At 52.7% G+C, this 17,785-nt stretch overlaps 5 protein-coding genes across 5 annotated transcripts; 3 read left to right on the plus strand and 2 right to left on the minus strand.

Moving 5' to 3' along the window:
• The first annotated feature begins 1,058 nt into the window (after positions 1-1,058).
• BDZ99DRAFT_457559 (uncharacterized protein) lies at positions 1,059-1,681 on the plus strand. The gene has a single exon (XM_033718710.1). It carries the CDS (start codon positions 1,275-1,277, stop codon positions 1,590-1,592), a length of 318 nt encoding a protein of 105 aa, XP_033584965.1. The 5' UTR covers positions 1,059-1,274; the 3' UTR covers positions 1,593-1,681.
• Positions 1,682-2,380: 699 nt separating this feature from the next.
• Positions 2,381-2,999, minus strand: BDZ99DRAFT_351779 (ctr copper transporter; the record flags this gene model as incomplete). Its single annotated transcript, XM_033714522.1, has 2 exons — positions 2,381-2,887; positions 2,943-2,999. Coding segments are annotated over 2 exons (564 nt in total), but the record flags the coding sequence as incomplete, so codon positions are not given.
• A 1,018-nt stretch (positions 3,000-4,017) lies between these two features.
• On the plus strand, positions 4,018-5,552 carry BDZ99DRAFT_25316 (putative oxidoreductase CipA). Its single transcript, XM_033713709.1, has 3 exons — positions 4,018-4,041; positions 4,136-4,277; positions 4,335-5,552. The coding sequence occupies exons 2-3, from the start codon at positions 4,245-4,247 to the stop codon at positions 5,259-5,261; spliced, it is 960 nt and encodes a 319-aa protein (XP_033584967.1). The 5' UTR covers positions 4,018-4,041; positions 4,136-4,244; the 3' UTR covers positions 5,262-5,552.
• Positions 5,553-6,938: 1,386 nt separating this feature from the next.
• BDZ99DRAFT_339975 (uncharacterized protein) lies at positions 6,939-7,373 on the minus strand (the record flags this gene model as incomplete). Its single annotated transcript, XM_033714354.1, has 1 exon — positions 6,939-7,373. A coding segment is annotated over one exon (435 nt), but the record flags the coding sequence as incomplete, so codon positions are not given.
• A 797-nt stretch (positions 7,374-8,170) lies between these two features.
• Positions 8,171-17,499, plus strand: BDZ99DRAFT_405773 (uncharacterized protein). The gene is made up of 3 exons (XM_033716434.1): positions 8,171-12,759; positions 12,808-13,205; positions 13,257-17,499. The coding sequence occupies exons 1-3, from the start codon at positions 8,517-8,519 to the stop codon at positions 17,451-17,453; spliced, it is 8,838 nt and encodes a 2,945-aa protein (XP_033584969.1). The 5' UTR covers positions 8,171-8,516; the 3' UTR covers positions 17,454-17,499.
• The last annotated feature ends 286 nt before the right edge of the window (positions 17,500-17,785 follow it).

Genomic DNA, 17,785 nt, shown 5'->3' on the forward strand with positions numbered 1-17,785 from the left:
TGCGGTCCAGATCCGAGCCGAGCTCTGCACCAAGACGACTTACCACGTGTCCTCAACACCTGCACATGAAGGGGCCCCTTAGATCCTTCGATACGCTCTCACATCCTCAGGGTTCTCGCTGATTTTACCTGCTACCTATATCCCCGGACACCGCAGTCTTCGTAGACTTGTTTTTAGCAACATACAAGCGAATCATTTTGATTAATGGGGCACCCTCCGCTTGAAGGACACGACTGAAACTTGGGCTCAAAATCTCTTTGTTTCGTAACCGATACCACATCATTGTTCTTTGAACGTCCGAAAATGGTATTTTGTCCCCTCCATTACCAAAGGAAGTGGGGGTTAGGTGATATAGCAGAGGTTGTGGAAGATACCTTTCGGGTGGACGTAGCCTTTGAAGTTTCTTTTCGAATTGTCTAGGGTGTTAGTTGTGCGGAGAGCTGGAAAAGGGTGTTTCCCGAATGATTTCGGACGAAGGACACCCTGAGAATCCATGGAAAAGGGTTGACGATGAGATGGATTTGGCTGTACGGAAAATACTTCGAAATGGCTCATCGTAAGTTTAATGCGATTTTGCCGGCGTTTAGAGTGGTTTCAAAGCACAATCAGCAGCCTAGCAGTGACTAGAAACGTCTACAATCCAGGACAATGAACTATACACGGGCCAAACCAAATGAGATATCTTGCCCAAGAAACATGCATGAGCGCCTAATCCGAACGGTCTTTGTTACGTGAATTCTTTCAGCAAACTGGTGCGGCTGTTTCCGATAGATTCGTTTCGTCGTGCAATTGCAACTTCGAGTTCTTTAAGCTTTCCAAAATCTTCGAGGACTTAAGGCTACGCGTTTCTACTCCCCATCCTCAAAGGCTCGCCCCACAGCTGGAGTTCTTTCCGATCATGCGAATCGCAGTCCCGACGTTTGCACCTTCTGGACTATCGATGTCGTTCCTCTTACCACAAATCGCTATCAGATCAGAACTATTTATAAAGGATATGAAGGCTAGAACGCCTTAATCCTATCTTATTATATCTTGCATAACACTCTAGTAGAGCTAATCCCATGGTAAGGCAAGAAGTGAACCATAATTAAACCTCCGTGCCACCCGCACTCCACCTTATTTTCTAGATTCTGGTGGCTACAAACTCAACCACGGCTCCTGACGTGCTTCTATACCATTCCCTATAAATCGTGCACCTCCGACCCTCCGCCTTCCTCGTCCACAATCCCTCCCTCCAACCTCTCTCCTCAAAGACAGAAAAAATAGCCCAGAAAATGGGATCTATGGTCTCCACAACTTCCGACATGCCCACCACAGGCCTCTATGCAAGGCCTCTGACTGCTGTCGGTCCAACCCCAGGCGTCCTCGTCGATCGCGCAAACCCCACCGCCTCCACCTCCACCTCCTACATCGCCAACGTCGACGCCCACATCGTCGCTGCCACCGCCGACGGATTCGGCACTGCCACCGCCAACAACCCCGGATTCGTCACCGTCACCGTGCCCCGCGCCCAGTCGTCCTCGACTACCACCACCGCAACTGCCTCACCACAAACGAATGGGTTAAGTCACTCCCGCCCGCCCGGCCACTAGCTAAGAGTACGATTTGAGTAAACAAGCTAACGACTTTGAAAACAGCGAGGGCTTGGAAAAGCGGAATGCCCGTCACGGCGTTCATTGTGTGATCCTGTGATTATTCTAATGAATCAGGTTAGGGAAGGGAGAGGTGTGGGCTGTGGTACGACACAGGATTAGGGATTCGATATAGGATTATGGGTGGATGTTGCTGCTGTCGGCGCCGAAGTGGTGGGATGATGTTGAGCATGCTAGGTAGTATGAGTTACGCGCTAGGGATATGTCACTGCATGTGGTGCCTCATAGCATTCTCGGAACTCCAAGTCAAATGAAACTTTAGCAGTTTGGGCAGCTGGTAACCTTGCGAAGCCACCCCAGGCAGCGGCAGAGGACTCTACACAGACTGGAAGCGTGCTTCACCTTTTTACGAACGTCAGTTAGGACCGGCAAGCCCTGAGGTCGCGTAGCTCGTATCGAAGTAGAAGATCGCGCGAACGATATTGAAGGCTTTTTTGGGGCAGTGTACACTCTTCTGCCACTGCTTGAAGCTCCTCGACAAGTATACAGAGTTGGACAAATCAACCTTTAGAGCAGCTGGCAACCTCTCGTCGCCACCCTAGAGAGCGGTAAAAAACTCTGCACTCAGATGTAACCGATGCAAAAGATTATGCTCTTATCGGAATATCTATTGTATGTACGTACATACACCCTCCCGCCACCGCATGAAGCTCCTCAACATGGTTATAGAGCTGTCAAATTGATCGTTTGATTTAACTAGTTGACTCGCTGAGCCACGTCAGACAGTGTCAACCACAGCACACAGTAACCTCCTCTTTCACCCCATCTCCACCCAACTCAATCGTCTCCCAGCTGAAGACAAAATAGCCAAGGAACGCCCCAATAAAGATGCAAATGATGATATACCCATTGAAATACATCGCCAGCAGCATCACGAAGTAAGCAATGGCGAACTGCACCATGTGCAGTCCAGCGCGGATAACCTGCTGGATGAGACTCGGGCGGAAGCTAGGCGGGGCAGCGGTGTTGAGCAGCGCCGAGCGCATCCCGGGGGCCTTGGCGGTACTGGCGTTGGGACCGCTCGAGGAGACGGAGCTGGAGGTAGCGGGTGGATGGGCGGCGAGGTGCGCGCGCAGGATGTAGCGCTCGTACTCCTTGGCGAAGCGGCGGAAGAACTCGAGCGCCATGACGAGGAGGATGACGCCGATGCAGGAGCCGGCGAACATGCCGTGGGTGGTGACGTGCCACGAGCTGGAGAGGAAGCAGGAGTCGATCGTGTACCAGTTCCAGAGCATCTGTAGGCTGTTAGCTGGCGTTGGCAGGATATTGAGGATGGGGGTGGGTCCTTACCGAGATCTTGCAGTTGCCGCCCATGCTCATGCTCATTTTTGCGGTGCTGGTGGCCGCGGTTGCGGTGTTGGTTGCGGAGGCCATGTTCATAGCCATAGAGGAAGCTCCCATGTCCATGATGGCGGTTGGTTGAGTGTTTGATTTTGGTGAAGGTGTTTCGAAACGGAGGCTGAACGTGCGAGGTAGAAGGAAAGAACGAGGCGACATGCAAATTTATTAGTGGTGCTGTGAGCTGCCGTGGCGGGTTACCTTGGTACTGTGCTCAATATAAGCTTTTGTGATTCATGGTAGTCGGCCCATCGCGCGGATTTGAGCATATTCTAGTACCCCGGTCACCTCACCCAACTTGCGACTGCCCTCGGCGATAATACACGATAGTGATGGGAGAATAAGAGACGAAGCCGCTGTATTGGTATTGCTAGCTACAATAGCGACGAGGAAGGGGCAGGCTCGGTTAGACAGAACGAGGTAGTCTAATATCGTCTGAGGTGGCCCGGAGAGCTACCAGACTTGTCGAACTCGACGTTGTACAATTCCTGATGACGTATTAGAGGGCCTCTCGCGGCGCTTGGCAAGTTTACACAAGTATAGAGTGGGTGTTTCAAAGTATACGACGTGCTAAAATGGAATCATAGATGCGTGGATAGCTCCAATAGCGAGGGATGAAGGAGGCAGTGCCACATCGGCGCATCGGGTATTTGAAGCTCCGACGGCCAGAGGTGCTGGTTGATAGGTCGCTCCGCAAGAAATGATGCTCGGTCCCCGCTGCACTGCTTGGGTTTGCCGCCGAGACCAGGCTGAGTCCGTGGGTGGTGAGGCCTGGGGTGATTCGCATACGGATGAGCACGTTTTTGGCCTTGGCTCGCAGGGGTCGTGCAGAAATCGCGTCCATGGATCGGGCTGGAGAGGAACCTTGGATTCTTGCATTCTGATAGTGTCATGTCAGTAGTATTCTGGTTGCATGTCCCGTGACGAAACTAGCCCGTAGCTCTAAAGCTTCACGCAATCCCACGTCGTGCATCTTGTGTAAGCCTACCTGTCGCTATCTGAGGCGTCTCGATATACTTTCGCAAGTCTCAGTGTACCATGTAAACAACCGGTGAGCACCCTGGGTCACCTGTCCTTGACCGGGGATAATGGGCTATCTCCGACTGCCAGTCTGCCAGAATAGGACCCTTCCTTGACGGCGATAGTCGAGTATCTCCGACCTGTATCGAAGTTTTGGGTATAAGGATAGACGACTTGGCGAGGCTCTCATCTCTTTGCCACGCAAGATTTGTATTCATCCATCGTCGAGAGAACATGGCTCATATCGAGAAAGTAGCAATCGTTGGCGTGAGTTAAAAATCCCCTTCATGCGTCCGCGGAACAGCGCTGACTCGAAAACTCCAGGCCGGCGGTCGGGTTGGAGGTGCATTTGCAAAAGAGCTGCTCCGGTCCGGCAAGCATATCATTACTGCCATCACTCGCAAAGGGAGCAAGAGTGCTCTGCCCAAAGGCATCAAGGTGGCCGAAGTAGACTACGATGATCGCCAGGCACTCATTTCCGCTCTCAAAGGACACCAGTTCTTGATCATCACGCTCTCAGTAACGGCGCCAGGCGGTCTCCACGGCAACATCGTCAAGGCGGCGGGAGAAGCACGCATCCCATACGTTATGCCCAATATGTATGGCAGCGATATCCAGAACCCAGCCATAATGGAGGAGAGCATGAACGGGAGGGCGTACAAAGAACGCCTTGCCGATTTTGACGGCGTCGACACGTCCTGGGTTGCATTGGTCTGCGGATTCTGGTACGAATGGAGTCTGGCTCTTGACAAAGCTACCTTCGGCTTCGATATCGCTGGTAGAAGCGTGACTTTCTACGACGACGGCAACACCAAAATTGATGTCAGCACATGGGATCAATGCGGACGCGCAATCGCACGTCTTTTGAGTTTGCCTGAGAGCGGCGCATCACCTTGCGTGGCCGACTGGAAGAACAAGCCCTTATATATCAACAGTTTCAAGGTCAGCCAACGCGACATGCTCGATAGTCTTCATCGCGTACTTGGAACTACCGACAAGGACTGGACGATTGACTTTGAGCCCACAGATCAGAGGCTGAAGAGAGGTCTTGAAGATTGGAAAAATGGGAACAGGTTGGGATTTGCCATGGCATCCTATGCACGTGTCTTGTACCCCAACGGAGATGGCGATTTTGAGTCCAAGTGGGGGACTAGTAATCAGGTGTTGGGACTGCCCAAGGAAGATCTTGATGAGGCTACGAAGAGGGTGGTAGAGATGGTTGAAAATGGATGGAGTCCGTTCAAGCAGTGATGAATTTCGAAATTGAGAATACAGAAGAATGTGTTGCGAGAGCTCCGTGGGACGAAGGTAGTGAAGCTGGTGGCGACAATGACGTGATCTGATTTGGGTGATCAACCGCATTCCTGGATCGGGCGAGAACCTTAGAATCATCGAGTCACTACGAAAGAACAAAGAAACTGCGTAAATGAGGGCCGCTGTCTGAGGCGGCTCGATATAGTTTCGCAACTCCGAGTATTACCATGTAAATGGTAAACACACTAGGCCACCTCGTATGGCGGCATGCGCAAAAATGGGTTAACTGATAACAAATTCTCGTTCTTGCGATCTGTCCGCTTGATAAACGCCCCGGAGATGGCCTGGGATGTATCCTGGCCCGATGAACTCAAGGCGCGGTCCGTCTTGCCTTAATACCATTGGAAGATCAACCTCGGGCAAGATCAACGTGACGACATCGCCAATCTGAGCTCCGGCTTCGCAGATGCCGTAAATCCCATTTTCCGCAACGAAGAAGCACCGTCCGCCGCTCATGACCTTATCAATATGGTACAGGAGTGACATACAATATCCCAGAATCCTCTCCTCTGCATCAATCAGGAGAGGATAGAAGCCAGAGGGAACAGGAGAGCGGCCCATGAGTACCTCAAACTGTTCAGGATAGCTGGCGACATCTCCGATTTGCTGATCCATCAACAGAACGTTCCACAAAGGCTCAACTTCTGGCTTGCCGTCCATGATAGGCAGTGTTTCCCTTAGCTTTTGCTCGACTTCCCGAATGAAGGCCAGCAACTGTTTATCAGGTAAAGAATTATTCTCCAAAATCAATGAGTGGAGGGTTTCGAGATTCGCCGTTGTTATTTCTTCTACCTTTAAGTTCTCGAGAGCGCGCGATCGGACATCACCGCGGATGCTGGGAATGTATGGAACAATGGTGTGGATTGGCCCTAGCGATTGGCCCTTGAGGGTCAAGCATGACTTATCCACTGAAAGTCCAGCAAAGGCCGAGTCTTGCTGAGAACGCGTCGTTTGAAATGAACGGCAAGGACGCATCGGAAGAACATGGCCTGTTTTGTCGGAGAAATCAGGAACCCACGAGGGAATCTGACTGGTCCCTTTGCCCCGAAGAGGGACAAACGATAACACTTCCCATATCTTCTCTTGGGTTAACATGTATGCCATTGCGTCTCGGTAAACCTCCTCGATTGGTAGACTGTAGTCGACAGTGATAGCTTCGCGAGTCCTCTTCGATGCCAGTCCGAGTAAACCAAAAATGGCATCTCGTGGATCTGTCACCTCGGTCCGGTTTGTTGAGTATACCAGAAAGCTGAGAGAGTTCGAGGGGTTGCATAGCCCATCGGACCAGATGTCGCTGCGCATGCTCTGAATGAAGGGAAGTTGTAGCCTGGAAACGGTCTTCAGCTTCAAGGCTGCTAGATGCGCTTTCAGCAACGTCTGTGCTGGTTCGGGATGGAAGGTTTTGTTAGAAGATATGTCGGTATGTCTCGCGGACTGCGTCGCGGCAAAGAATTTATCCCAAGATACCCAGGTAAGGCCTGAGGCGACGTGGACAGTTTTCGCAAGTGCCACTTCTTGGATGATCCATGTTCTCTGAAACCATTTTCGGAAAATCATGTGCAGGAGGGCTATTTGGATTTCAAGTTGTTCGAGAGCCACTGAATCGTCCCTCAATATCGCATTCAAGGCGCTTTCGCTGTCATTTTCCGGTGGCCCAAGCCAGACGACGGTAGCATCAGCTCGCGAGTATATGTGTTGCATCATTGAAACTTGAGAAGCTCGCTCGGCCGTGTCGGATTGGTTGATACAGATGGCATCGATCCATATCGTGCGCGGTCTATCACCGATCCTGCCTCGTTGACATGCCATGGCTTCGCATAGGCTGGCGCTGACGGTGAAGGTGCGCTCGTTGAGGATGATGTCCCGCATTTCTTGGGTGGTCGGCCCCCAGACGTATGACAATGCAATTCCAAGCTGCGCTTCGGAAGGAATTGTATCTAAAGACACATGCCGCATCGTACATCGCACAATAGCAAATCTCTCCCCGGCGCGTCGTGGGAGGAGCGTAAGGACTCTGATATGCCCTGGCTCTAACGGGGAGTACTCAAACGGTCTGATGTCGTTGGAGCGCCGGATCTTGGATGTACATGCAATGGTAGCAGCGTTTCGGCGGCCAGATACGGGAGATGTAAATCGATGGATCAGCAGAGCAGGTTTACGACATGTTTTGCATGAGGCTGTGAGCCTCAGTTGGCGGGCTGGAGCCTTCAAGCTCTGATTCCATGCCATTGATGATGCGGCTACCGAGCTGTGGATCGCGCCCTCTACGAATTTCGAAGAACCGGTGAGGGGCCGAGTAGCTGTCTATAGAGACGGCGGAAGCACTGTGGGTACTCTTGATCGTGAAGATCACGTGACTAGAGATTTGGGTAGATAAGGTGGTGAAGTGGCGGTGGTGAAGTGGTTGTGTCAAATGTCGTTGCCCTTTCCACTGCAACAGGCCAAACGAGGTCCTGACGCGAATGAGGGACGTTGTGACGATGGACTTGGCGGGTCGGGGATGCCTCGATCGGAGACGGAAGCAGGCGGAGCGGGGCGCTTGGCATCTGCAGCAGCGCCTGGTAGCGTGGGCGCTTACGGAGAAGCAAGCTTGGGATGGAAACGCCATGCTTCGAGGAGTGGCATGGTGAGTTGATGGACACGGGTCTGTACCTCTGTATAGACTGCTTGGTGTTGAGGACTTGGTACCTCGCGGGTGCAGGGGCAGGCGAGCGGGAGCTGGCTGGGCTGGCTGGACTGGCACACCTGGCTGGGCTGGCACGCTGCGAACGCTTGGGTGGAATCTGACGTGCATCGCCAACGGCCGTCCTCCACACGACTCTATACGTATTTATTCGCAGGCTGCTCGTGTGCCCGCCATTGCCCAGCTATCTTCCCCTTCCTTGTCTGCTCTGGCATCTCAGGGCGCGTCCTGCATCTGCCCCCTCCGGCGCTGCCGCCGTGCCGCTATCTCCGTCACTGGGCGACAGGCGACGCTGGAATTCCGCCATCCATACCTATCCCCAACAAGGGCCTGACGCCCTCCCGCGCTCTTCCAGCACTCGCCACTCCATGGCTCCCTAATCGACCGCAATGTGCGCCAAATCGCCTGAATCGCCCTGACGATCCGAGTCTCCTCCTCTGAGCACACCACCCATGTCCCGCGCAGTCTCGAGCCCCTCAGCCATTGCAGCCCATGGCGACTGACCGAACATGGGCCTGCCGTCTCTGTCCTTCGTCGCGGGGCTGCTCCTGCTGGCCTACCTGTCCTCCTTCGTGCTCTTCGCCTTTATCCGCGTCGTCACCGGCGTCTCCATCCAGCGATTGGGCTACGCCGGCCTGCGACGCATTGCCTTCACTCCCAAGGACGGCCTCCGAATCGAGCTTCGCGGCATCAAGCTTACCCTCCACCGCCCGACCTTCGCACAACCAACATGGCTCAGCGTGGTTCTGACCGAGCTGAAAGTCACCGTGGACTTGAGACCATTGGGGGACAAGCCGAGAAAGCGGCACAACGGGTGGACGCATTGGTCCAATGGCTCTGCGGAGAAGGACGGCGGGAACACCTCGTCCTCGTCCGAGCCGTCCACAGAGGAAGACACTCAGGACGACCCCGGGGAATTGGACAGTCAGAGGAGTAGGACCTGGGAGACTTTGACCAAGGCCAAGGAGAAGATAAAGCGCCTGCACCGGAAGATCAAATGGATACGGCTGGTCGATTTGGTCGCGTCGACGTCTACCCTCGTTATCGTCGACGTGGGGTCTATACAAGTGGGGAACTTCACAATGGCAGTGGACACACGACGCAAGACGGTGGATCGGACTCGACTATTCCAACACCAGAAGTCTGGCACCAAGGGCCAAAGCCCTGCCGAATGGATTTTTACTGTTCGGAGCATTCTCTTTACACCGGAAGGCAAAGACTCGACCGAGGTCCTGGATCACTGCACCCTGAACGTCCACGGCCTGTTGTATCAAGAGCTCGATGGCCTCCGAGATGCCTCAATCGCCCTGAAGCTAGGCCGCCTCAGTCTCCCATACGATGACATCAAAAACAGCATGGATCGAGCAAAGGTCTGCCGCATCAATCACGGACATGCACACTCTGTTGAACCGGACATTTCCTTTGTTGATGTCATGGAAGAGCTGGACCAGCCTGGAAGTCGGGAAGAAAATATCGTGCGCACTGTTTCTGATTCCAAGGAATTCGCGGCTTCAATTCTCCGTGGCATCCAGGAAATCCAATTTGCCGTCAGCTTCTTCGGCTTAACCAAGGAAATTCAGCCGCTCCAATGTGACGACGATTCTCCAATGTGGATGAATATTTCTATGAAGGAAGTCGGCATGGACTTGTTGCGCCTCGACCCCCGAAGCCCAGCCCATCTAATGTATTTTTCCCGCAACGACATCGCTCACCAGGCGCTCATTGCTGCTATTTCTATCTCGGTTGGCATCGATGATGGAAAGCATCCCGAACGTCTGCTGTACGTGCCCATGGCAACTACTACCGTCAACACCACCCTGCCTTCTAAGACGCTTCAATTCTCAAACGAAAAGAATGTCGCCGAGAGGAACACTAACATTCTTTTTGCCAACCTTGTCGTCACTTCGCCTTCTTTCGACTTTGATCCGAAACATCTTCCCCTCCTTACCGCATTCTTGCACGGCTCGAAACATCGACCGAGGCCTCCTGCGCGGCACCACAAACGTCACCTTCTTTCTCGTCTCCTCCCGAAAGCTAACATCAAGATATCCATTCATGAACCTGTGATTCGTGTCACGCTCCCACCAATGGAACCTGAGAAGAAAGGCACCGACGAATTTGATCTCTTAATCTTCGCCATGTCTTCGGCATCTCTCGACGTTGAGTCATCCCATTCAGCAGATGGAGACCTCCATTACTCGCTCCTGTCCACCTTCCGGGTCAACTCAAACCAGCTATACTACCAGACCGCTTGCAGCGAGAAGCACAATCTGCTCTTGATTGACGGTCTTGAGTTAAAACTCCAGCTCAGCGCATCTCCCGAGGTCGTGGTGGTGATAAACGGCAATCTACAGACCTTTTCGCTCTATATGGTAAGGCCAGAGATCAGCGAAGGGCTTCATCAAATCGTCGCGCAACTCCAAAGCGATATGGTTCGGAAACGAAGGGCCCCAATCCGGCACAAACAAGCAAACTTCCTACGCAGGTGGCCTGCCTGGCTGCTCCACGCAAGCTTCCAAGGCTCAGACTTCAACTTCGAAGTCGCCGGGGTAGACCCAGAAGTCTCCAAGCATGCACGAGGATTCGCCCTGCACCTCGAATCATGGACTGCAGAGTACAAACAAAACAAGGCAGACGATACCGATGCTCGACCCCAGAGACGACGAGCTCCGAGCCGAACCATCAATCGCGACGACTACCTACTCAGACCGTCGGCACCTTCGTCCCCGCGCAGAAAGGTTGGCGACAGCACCGACGGTAGACGTCTTGCTCTGCATTGGCATGGCTTAGAAGGGTTTGTCATGGAGGGGGCAGATACTTGGGAAGTGGAACCATTTCTTTCGTTGCCTCGGATGGAGGTTGCATTCACGACATCGACCGACAAACAAGGCCCCGTATTCCACGTCAACTCCTTCGCCAAAAGCCTCTACCTTCACTACTCACTCTATCGTCATTTCTCCGTGGGAGTGGCAGGTCTTGTCCTTCGGAGAACTTTCTTCCGCCAACCAGCGCACTCGAATGGTTTGCCAACTACCCCGGGGGCCGTTAGACATCTTGCTGTGCCGTCGGTAGATGGCGACGCCGTTGATCCAGCCACTGGAAAAAGGCCCGAGATTGTCGCCTTGGATTTCAAGGCCACGTTTGTCCAAGTGAAGGCCGACATGCCATCTGATCCACCACTCATGCTTCAAATACATAGCCTCGAGGCAGGTAGACACCGGTGGGCGAACCCGTTTCTGAGTTCACGTCTTGTGCGGCTCTATACCGAAACTCCGAACATCAAGAAGGTGTGGAGCCGCTTCGTCAGCATCAAGACCCTACGACTAGATTACCGACAACAGAAACGCAAATACGGCACCACTGTATCAGAAGACAAGTCGTTTGATATCGTTACCGATGCAATCCGACTTGCAGTCCCACATCAGTTAGTGCTTCACGAGGTATTTGACAATATCACGAATATTGTAAAGACAACGGAACAGCTTCACCATCGATTCCAGACGGGTAGCAGCGACTACATGCTTGACAAGCCTCCACAAGGCCCTAAGCATGTGCCAAAAGTCTCACTTCGAAGTCAAGCCCTTCTTTTTGAAATCGAGGACGGCTCATTTGACTGGAAATTAGGAGTCATCTACCGGCTTGGGCTGCTAGAGCAGAAGCAAAGACTTGCCAGAGAAGAAGCCTTCTGCCTGAAGCTCAAGAAACTCCAAGCTGAGGATGAAAGATCAGAAAATTCTCGGCGTCGAGCAAAGTCGGCCCATCAAGCCCGTGGGAGGAGTAAGCTTCGAAAAGAAAAAGAGTCCACCGTTCGCCATCAAAGCGAAGGTCGTAGCGACCGTGAATCACCGGAGGAATCCAAAGGAAAAGATCGATTCATGCGCTACAACAACGAAGCTCTTGCTGGACTCTCTGGCAAATCGAAAACTACGGCCCAGCATGCGCGAGAGAGGCTGGATCGATTGAACGCCCAGACATGGAAGAAGAGGGTCGACCATGGTATGAGCAGCCAAAACAGGGCCATGCAAGACATTCGTTCGATATTCTGGGGTCTCGACGAACTGCCGGATGATATTGAGCAAAAGGAGACTATCATGGCTATACCTCAACGTCCCGCTTTGATGGCACTCATAATCAGCGACGTGGAAATTACTCTCGATAAGCCTTCTTTCCCTGTACAAGAATATCCCAAGTTCCTTAATCGAATCGGAAAGGGGATGCCATTCGACATGCAGTACTCACTCCTGATACCAACGCACGTCAAAATCAGCATGGGGGAGGCAAGGGTGACGCTGAGAGATTACCCGCTGCCATTTCTGCATGTTCCCGCGATTCGATCTGGACAATCTCCAAGGTTGCCGAGCTTGTTTATGGAAACGGACTTCGTCATCGCAGAAGAATACAGGGACGTTGAATCCTCTCGAACCCTCCGAATTGTGGTTGTCCCTCCAGAAAAGGATGACAATGGCGAAGACACGGGTGGCTTTGCGGTCAATGTCAGGCGTACTGTGGCTCCCGTCAAAACATACTCCGACATGAATATCGAGATCAACTCCGGCTATCCCACCCGTATTACGTGGGGCACGTCATATCAGCCAGCAATCCAGGATATGATGCAAGTCATTGAAGGGTTCACCAAGCAAGCAATTGATCCCTCAGAGCGAGTCGGCTTCTGGGATAAAATTAGGCTAACGTTCCATTCACGTATGAATGTTGTTTGGAAAGGAGATGGCGACGTTCATCTCATACTCAAGGGTAAGTTGAATTGCTCAGTGAGTGAATATATGCTAACTGTTGTTCAAGGCTCTCGAGATCCTTATTCGGTCACTGGCCAAGGTGCTGGCTTTGTGATGTGTTGGCAGAACGATGTCCGCTGGAGCATATGCCAAGACCCAGATCCGAGGAACTTCATGATCGTCAACAGCGGTGCCTACATCTTGGCTATTCCCGACCTCGGCCATTATGCAAGGCAGGAAGCTAATCCGGATGGCCAAAGTTCTGAAAGCGCTTCGAGCATCTCGAGCTACAAGCAGAATGCTGTTTTCAGGAAAACTGTGATGAAACTAAGCGGAAACGTCCGCTGGATGTCGGGCCTGGTTTTCGAGAGAAATGTGGACGAGGGAGGACGGTCATTTGATTTCATACCACATTACGAAGTGGTGCTGAAGCATCCTGATCATGCGAAGCCATCGAATGGAAAGGTCAGTCCTGTTAGTTCTCTTTTAATCGTGATATCTACTCACCCCGCGCAGGTATATGACGCTTTCCGGGGATTCCGCAGTCAACATATCCACATGTCTGTGGCGGTATCAGCTCCACAAGATCGCGAATGGACCGTGTCGAATCTTGAGCCATCAAAAAATTACAATAGCGTGCATCTCACCCCTCGCTTCTTCACCCACTTCTTCAGCTGGTGGTCTATGTTTTCCGGTGTCATGTCGCTGCCCATCCGACAAGGCAAGCTCTGGCCAGGCGTCGAAAAGTCAAGCAAGAAGTTTGGTCGGCATCTCGCTACGATCAAGTATAGCCTCTTACTGTCTCCCCTGTACATGAGCCACATCTACAAGCACAAGGATGCCGAGGACTATGGTTCTGGCGTTGTGTCAGCGACAGGACTGAAAGTGCGTCTTGATAGCTTTATGCTTGATCTTCATCAACGCCGTGAAGAATTTCGCACTCAAGTCGAAGCGCCGAAAGACCAGGAAAATTTGAACCAGAACCAGACCACTGGCATGAGGATTAACCAAGCTCAGCTAGATTTCATTTCGGCTGACGTGAGAGCCGTTTCGGCCAGCATCAACGGCACCAACAATTCCGATCTGGATACAGCCACCGAAGAGATGCTTGTCTCATACCAAGACGATCACCCAAGCGCGGATCTTGCCAAATTCACTATCCCTGACAATGATTGGGGCTGGGTTGATATGGACGATTTCGTAGAGCTCGGCTGGATACTGCCAGCAGACCGAAACCCGGAAACGAAAATCCTACCTCTTGCATTTGCTCCACGGTTCACGTACTTTCGTCAAACAGACCACCAAGACCACATCTCTGGTGACATACATCGGTCGAGTCCCTTCGGTCATGAACCTAGTCATCACTGCGTCATGTCGGCGAGAAATGACCCTCGGAGGGTGCAGTGCGGCCTGATTGAACTGCGCCTCAAAAAGGTCAGCGAGCAATTCGAACACAATCAGCGCGCTCTTGACGATCAAGAGTTGAGAATCGTCAAGGAGCCTGACGAGAAACAAGAAGAAGCACAACGACGTCTCAACCTATTGCGCGAGCACAACGTTACCCTCCAAAGGAAGCAAGCTTTGTTGCAGTCAATGTATGACAGCCTTGTACAACGACTCCAGGAGAATGACCTACGCGCTTCTGCTGATGCTAGAGATGATCCAGGAGAGGAAGAATTTTATGAGGCCCGAGAAGATTACTACGACATGGATCCAGACGCCAAAGGGCTTGACTCCGCTCCACTAGCAGATTATATCAGTGACTTCAACAACAGGTTCATCATCCACAATGCCCACCTAAAATGGAGCAACTCTCTTCGAAATATCATTCTGCGATACATCCACCAAGTCAGTCAGCGAAGAGGTTTCGTGTACTACATGTCTAGAAGAGCCGTCAAGTTTATTCTCGACATCGTAGAAGAGCAGAAGAAGTTCAATCAACCAGCAGGGGCACCAACCACTCCCGGCACTACTTCCAGTTTTCCTCTATCTCCCCAGGAGGACGATGACCTCAACATCCAGGATCGTGTTGACCAGCTCCTTCAAGATGGGAAGAAATTCGTGGCCGCGAACGACCCAGTCACAGCAGAGGGTAGCAAACCAGCCGGTAGCGGGGGCCATATGGGGGACGATATTGCACTTGAATTTACCGCACAGAATACATACCACGTTCGTCTCATCGCGCCCCAAATTCAACTTCAGAGCGAGAAGAACACGAAAGCCGCTGTACTAGTTACCGCCAAAGGAATGCAATTGAAGGTCATCCAGATCATGGACAAGGATCGAGTCACGGACGATGTCAGCGGGCTCGTGCAGCGTCGATTCTCGGCAGCCATGGATAGCTTGCAGATCTTTGTTACGAATGCGAAGACCTTCACCACCGAGGACCTCCACATGTATTCCGGTAGCACATACGGCACACCAGCTGGGTCGTCCTGGCCACCATGGGTTCCCTTCGAAGTCATGTTCGAATTCAATACTAATCCATACGGCTTCCAAAGAGTCGTCCAGAGGACTTCCGCAAGTATGCGATTCGACAAGTACAACACTCTGCGTCTCAAGTACAATGACGATGTCTCGGGTGGTGATACTGGCCCAGCGAAAAGCCCGGACACGCTTGAACAGCGCATCGATCATCTCTGGATTGACTTTCCCCATGTGCGTGCGCTCTGCAACTCCACGCAGTATTACGCCATGTACATCATCGTTCTTGATCTTCTTCTCTATAGTGAGCCTCTGGAAAAAACGAGGAGTGAACGATTAGAAAAGATCATGCTTGCCTCGGACTTCAGCGATCTCAAAGGAGCGCCCGAGATGGTCATCAGTTTGCAGGAGAGGATTCGCCAGCTCGAGGAGATCAAGATGCATTTCCAGGTGAACGAGAAGTACCTGGACCGGCAAGGGTGGAGAGATCGCATTACCATGGAAGCGGATCTAGCCGTCTGTGAGGACGAGTTGTTCTTCATGATGAAAGCCATAACGACTTCCCAGCGGAAGATGGATGATCGAAGTCAAGGTAAGCAGTCTAATGGCCTTCTGCGGTGGTACATATCAGCTTCCGAGATTGTCTGGCACCTTCTCAAGGAGAACCAAGAGTCTCTTGCGGAGTTTCAGCTGAAGAATGCTCTCTACGATCGGACCGACAATAACGACGGATCCAACCTCAATTCCATGGAGATCGAACGAATCCATGGACTCAACCTACTCTCATATGCGCTTTACCCCGAGATGATTGCGCCATACATTGACAACAACAGACCTTTCGCCGAAGGCCGAGACACCAAGATGTTAAGAGTACATTGGCTCATGCTCGAGGCTATCGCCGGCATACCTGTCATGGATCATTTCGAAGTCAATCTCTTCCCTCTAAAGCTGCAGCTCGAGCATGAAATTGGCAAAAAGCTCTTCGAGTACATCTTCCCTGGCAGCAAGAACGATGCCTCGCCATTCTTGGTGAAACACATGTTACCCGCACAAGAAGAAGAAGATGAGACTGAGATCGGACGCGGCGCACCTTCGCAACGCTCATCAAACTCACAGAGCCTCAGTTCCGAACTTACGAAGAACGGCGATGGCGGTGCGGGGTCTCTAGAGCTACGCCTCCAGCCGACCTTGAACCTCGAACCATCCAAACCAAGGACAGCCAAAACTACTTTCTCTCGACCAAAGTCTTCTGGCCACGGCGCTCGCCCTAATCCCCATCACCTCCGTCTTTTCAGAGAAAGCGCGCGTTCTGGCTCCGCAATGAACTTGGGCAGATCCTGGCACCCTAACCGCGATATGTCTTCGGACAACTTGTCCTTGGCCTCTCGCCCGGGCAGTATTCGCAGCAACTCAAATATGTCCGTCGCCACGAACTCAGAATCCGACCACGCCCCAAAACGCTTCACGCTGCACCGCTCCACCACCGCCAGCAGCAAAACCGCCAGCAGCAAAGACAAAGCTGCCCGCTCAGACGACATCACACAAATGATGGAGCGCGCGTCTTCCTACATGACCCTAGCCTACGTCAAGATCCCCAGCATGGTGCTCTGCCTCTCTTACAAGGGCAAAGGCCAGCGCAACTTCGAAGATGTCCACGACCTTGTGTTCCGCATGCCAACTCTCGAATACCGCAACAAGACATGGTCGAACCTCGATCTCGCCCTCCAACTTAAAAAAGATGTCATCCGCGCCCTCATCTCTCATACCGGCGCCATCATCGGGAACAAGTTCAGCCGCCATCAACCCACGCGCCAACAGCAGAGCCGCCTCCGCCAAATCGCGAATAGCAGTACCCTCCTGAATACCTCCCCCGACCTCTCTGGCACTTCTGAGAACAATTCAATGCTCGATGACATCAGCGACGCCAGCGGCGAGACCAACGGCCCGCGTCGCAGCTTCACCTCTGGTCGGGGCAGCGTGAAAAGCCAGTCCGCAAGCCAGGCGGAGAGCTACGATTCCTCCGCGCACAGCCTCGCGCGGCGGCCTGGATCCAGCCGTAGTGTCAACGCGCTGGGTATCGAGGCCGAGGGCATGAACTTTGCGGACGAGCTGGGGCGGGTGGATCAGACGGAGCCGGAGCGGGCGGGCGTGCGGGGGAATTTGAGCAGGCATCTCACGGGTATGGGCATGGGCGGGGCGGGGCGGATTAGGAGCATGAGTGTGAAGAGCGGCGGGACGACTGGCACGAGGGAGGAGAGGGAGGGGGGCGATGAGAGCGAGGACACGTGAGTTATGGCCGTTTTCCGTGTGGTGTCGAATGCATCTAATGTAGAGTAGGATAAAGAGGAAATCTAAGCTCTTGCTAGGGAAGCTTGTGCATGGATTGCCGGGCCACGGTCATTCTTAGCCGCTGTTTCGAAGGCAGAGGCAGCGGTGTGTTCTAATTTCTAATTTTTGTAAAGAGCGAGTTCTGTGGTGTGCATTTTCCTGGCGCTTTATGAGTAGCATTGGTGGGCGGGCGGCTTTCTGGGATGATATGGCAAGGGTGTGGGTGGACGGTTTATACCAGTCGGGACAAACTTGAAGGGGATGGACGGCATTTGTTATGGGGTACGCGAGTT

The sequence above is a fragment of the Mytilinidion resinicola genome (assembly GCF_010093595.1).
Source record: "Mytilinidion resinicola strain CBS 304.34 unplaced genomic scaffold BDZ99scaffold_1, whole genome shotgun sequence".
NCBI lineage: Eukaryota > Fungi > Ascomycota > Dothideomycetes > Mytilinidiales > Mytilinidiaceae > Mytilinidion > Mytilinidion resinicola.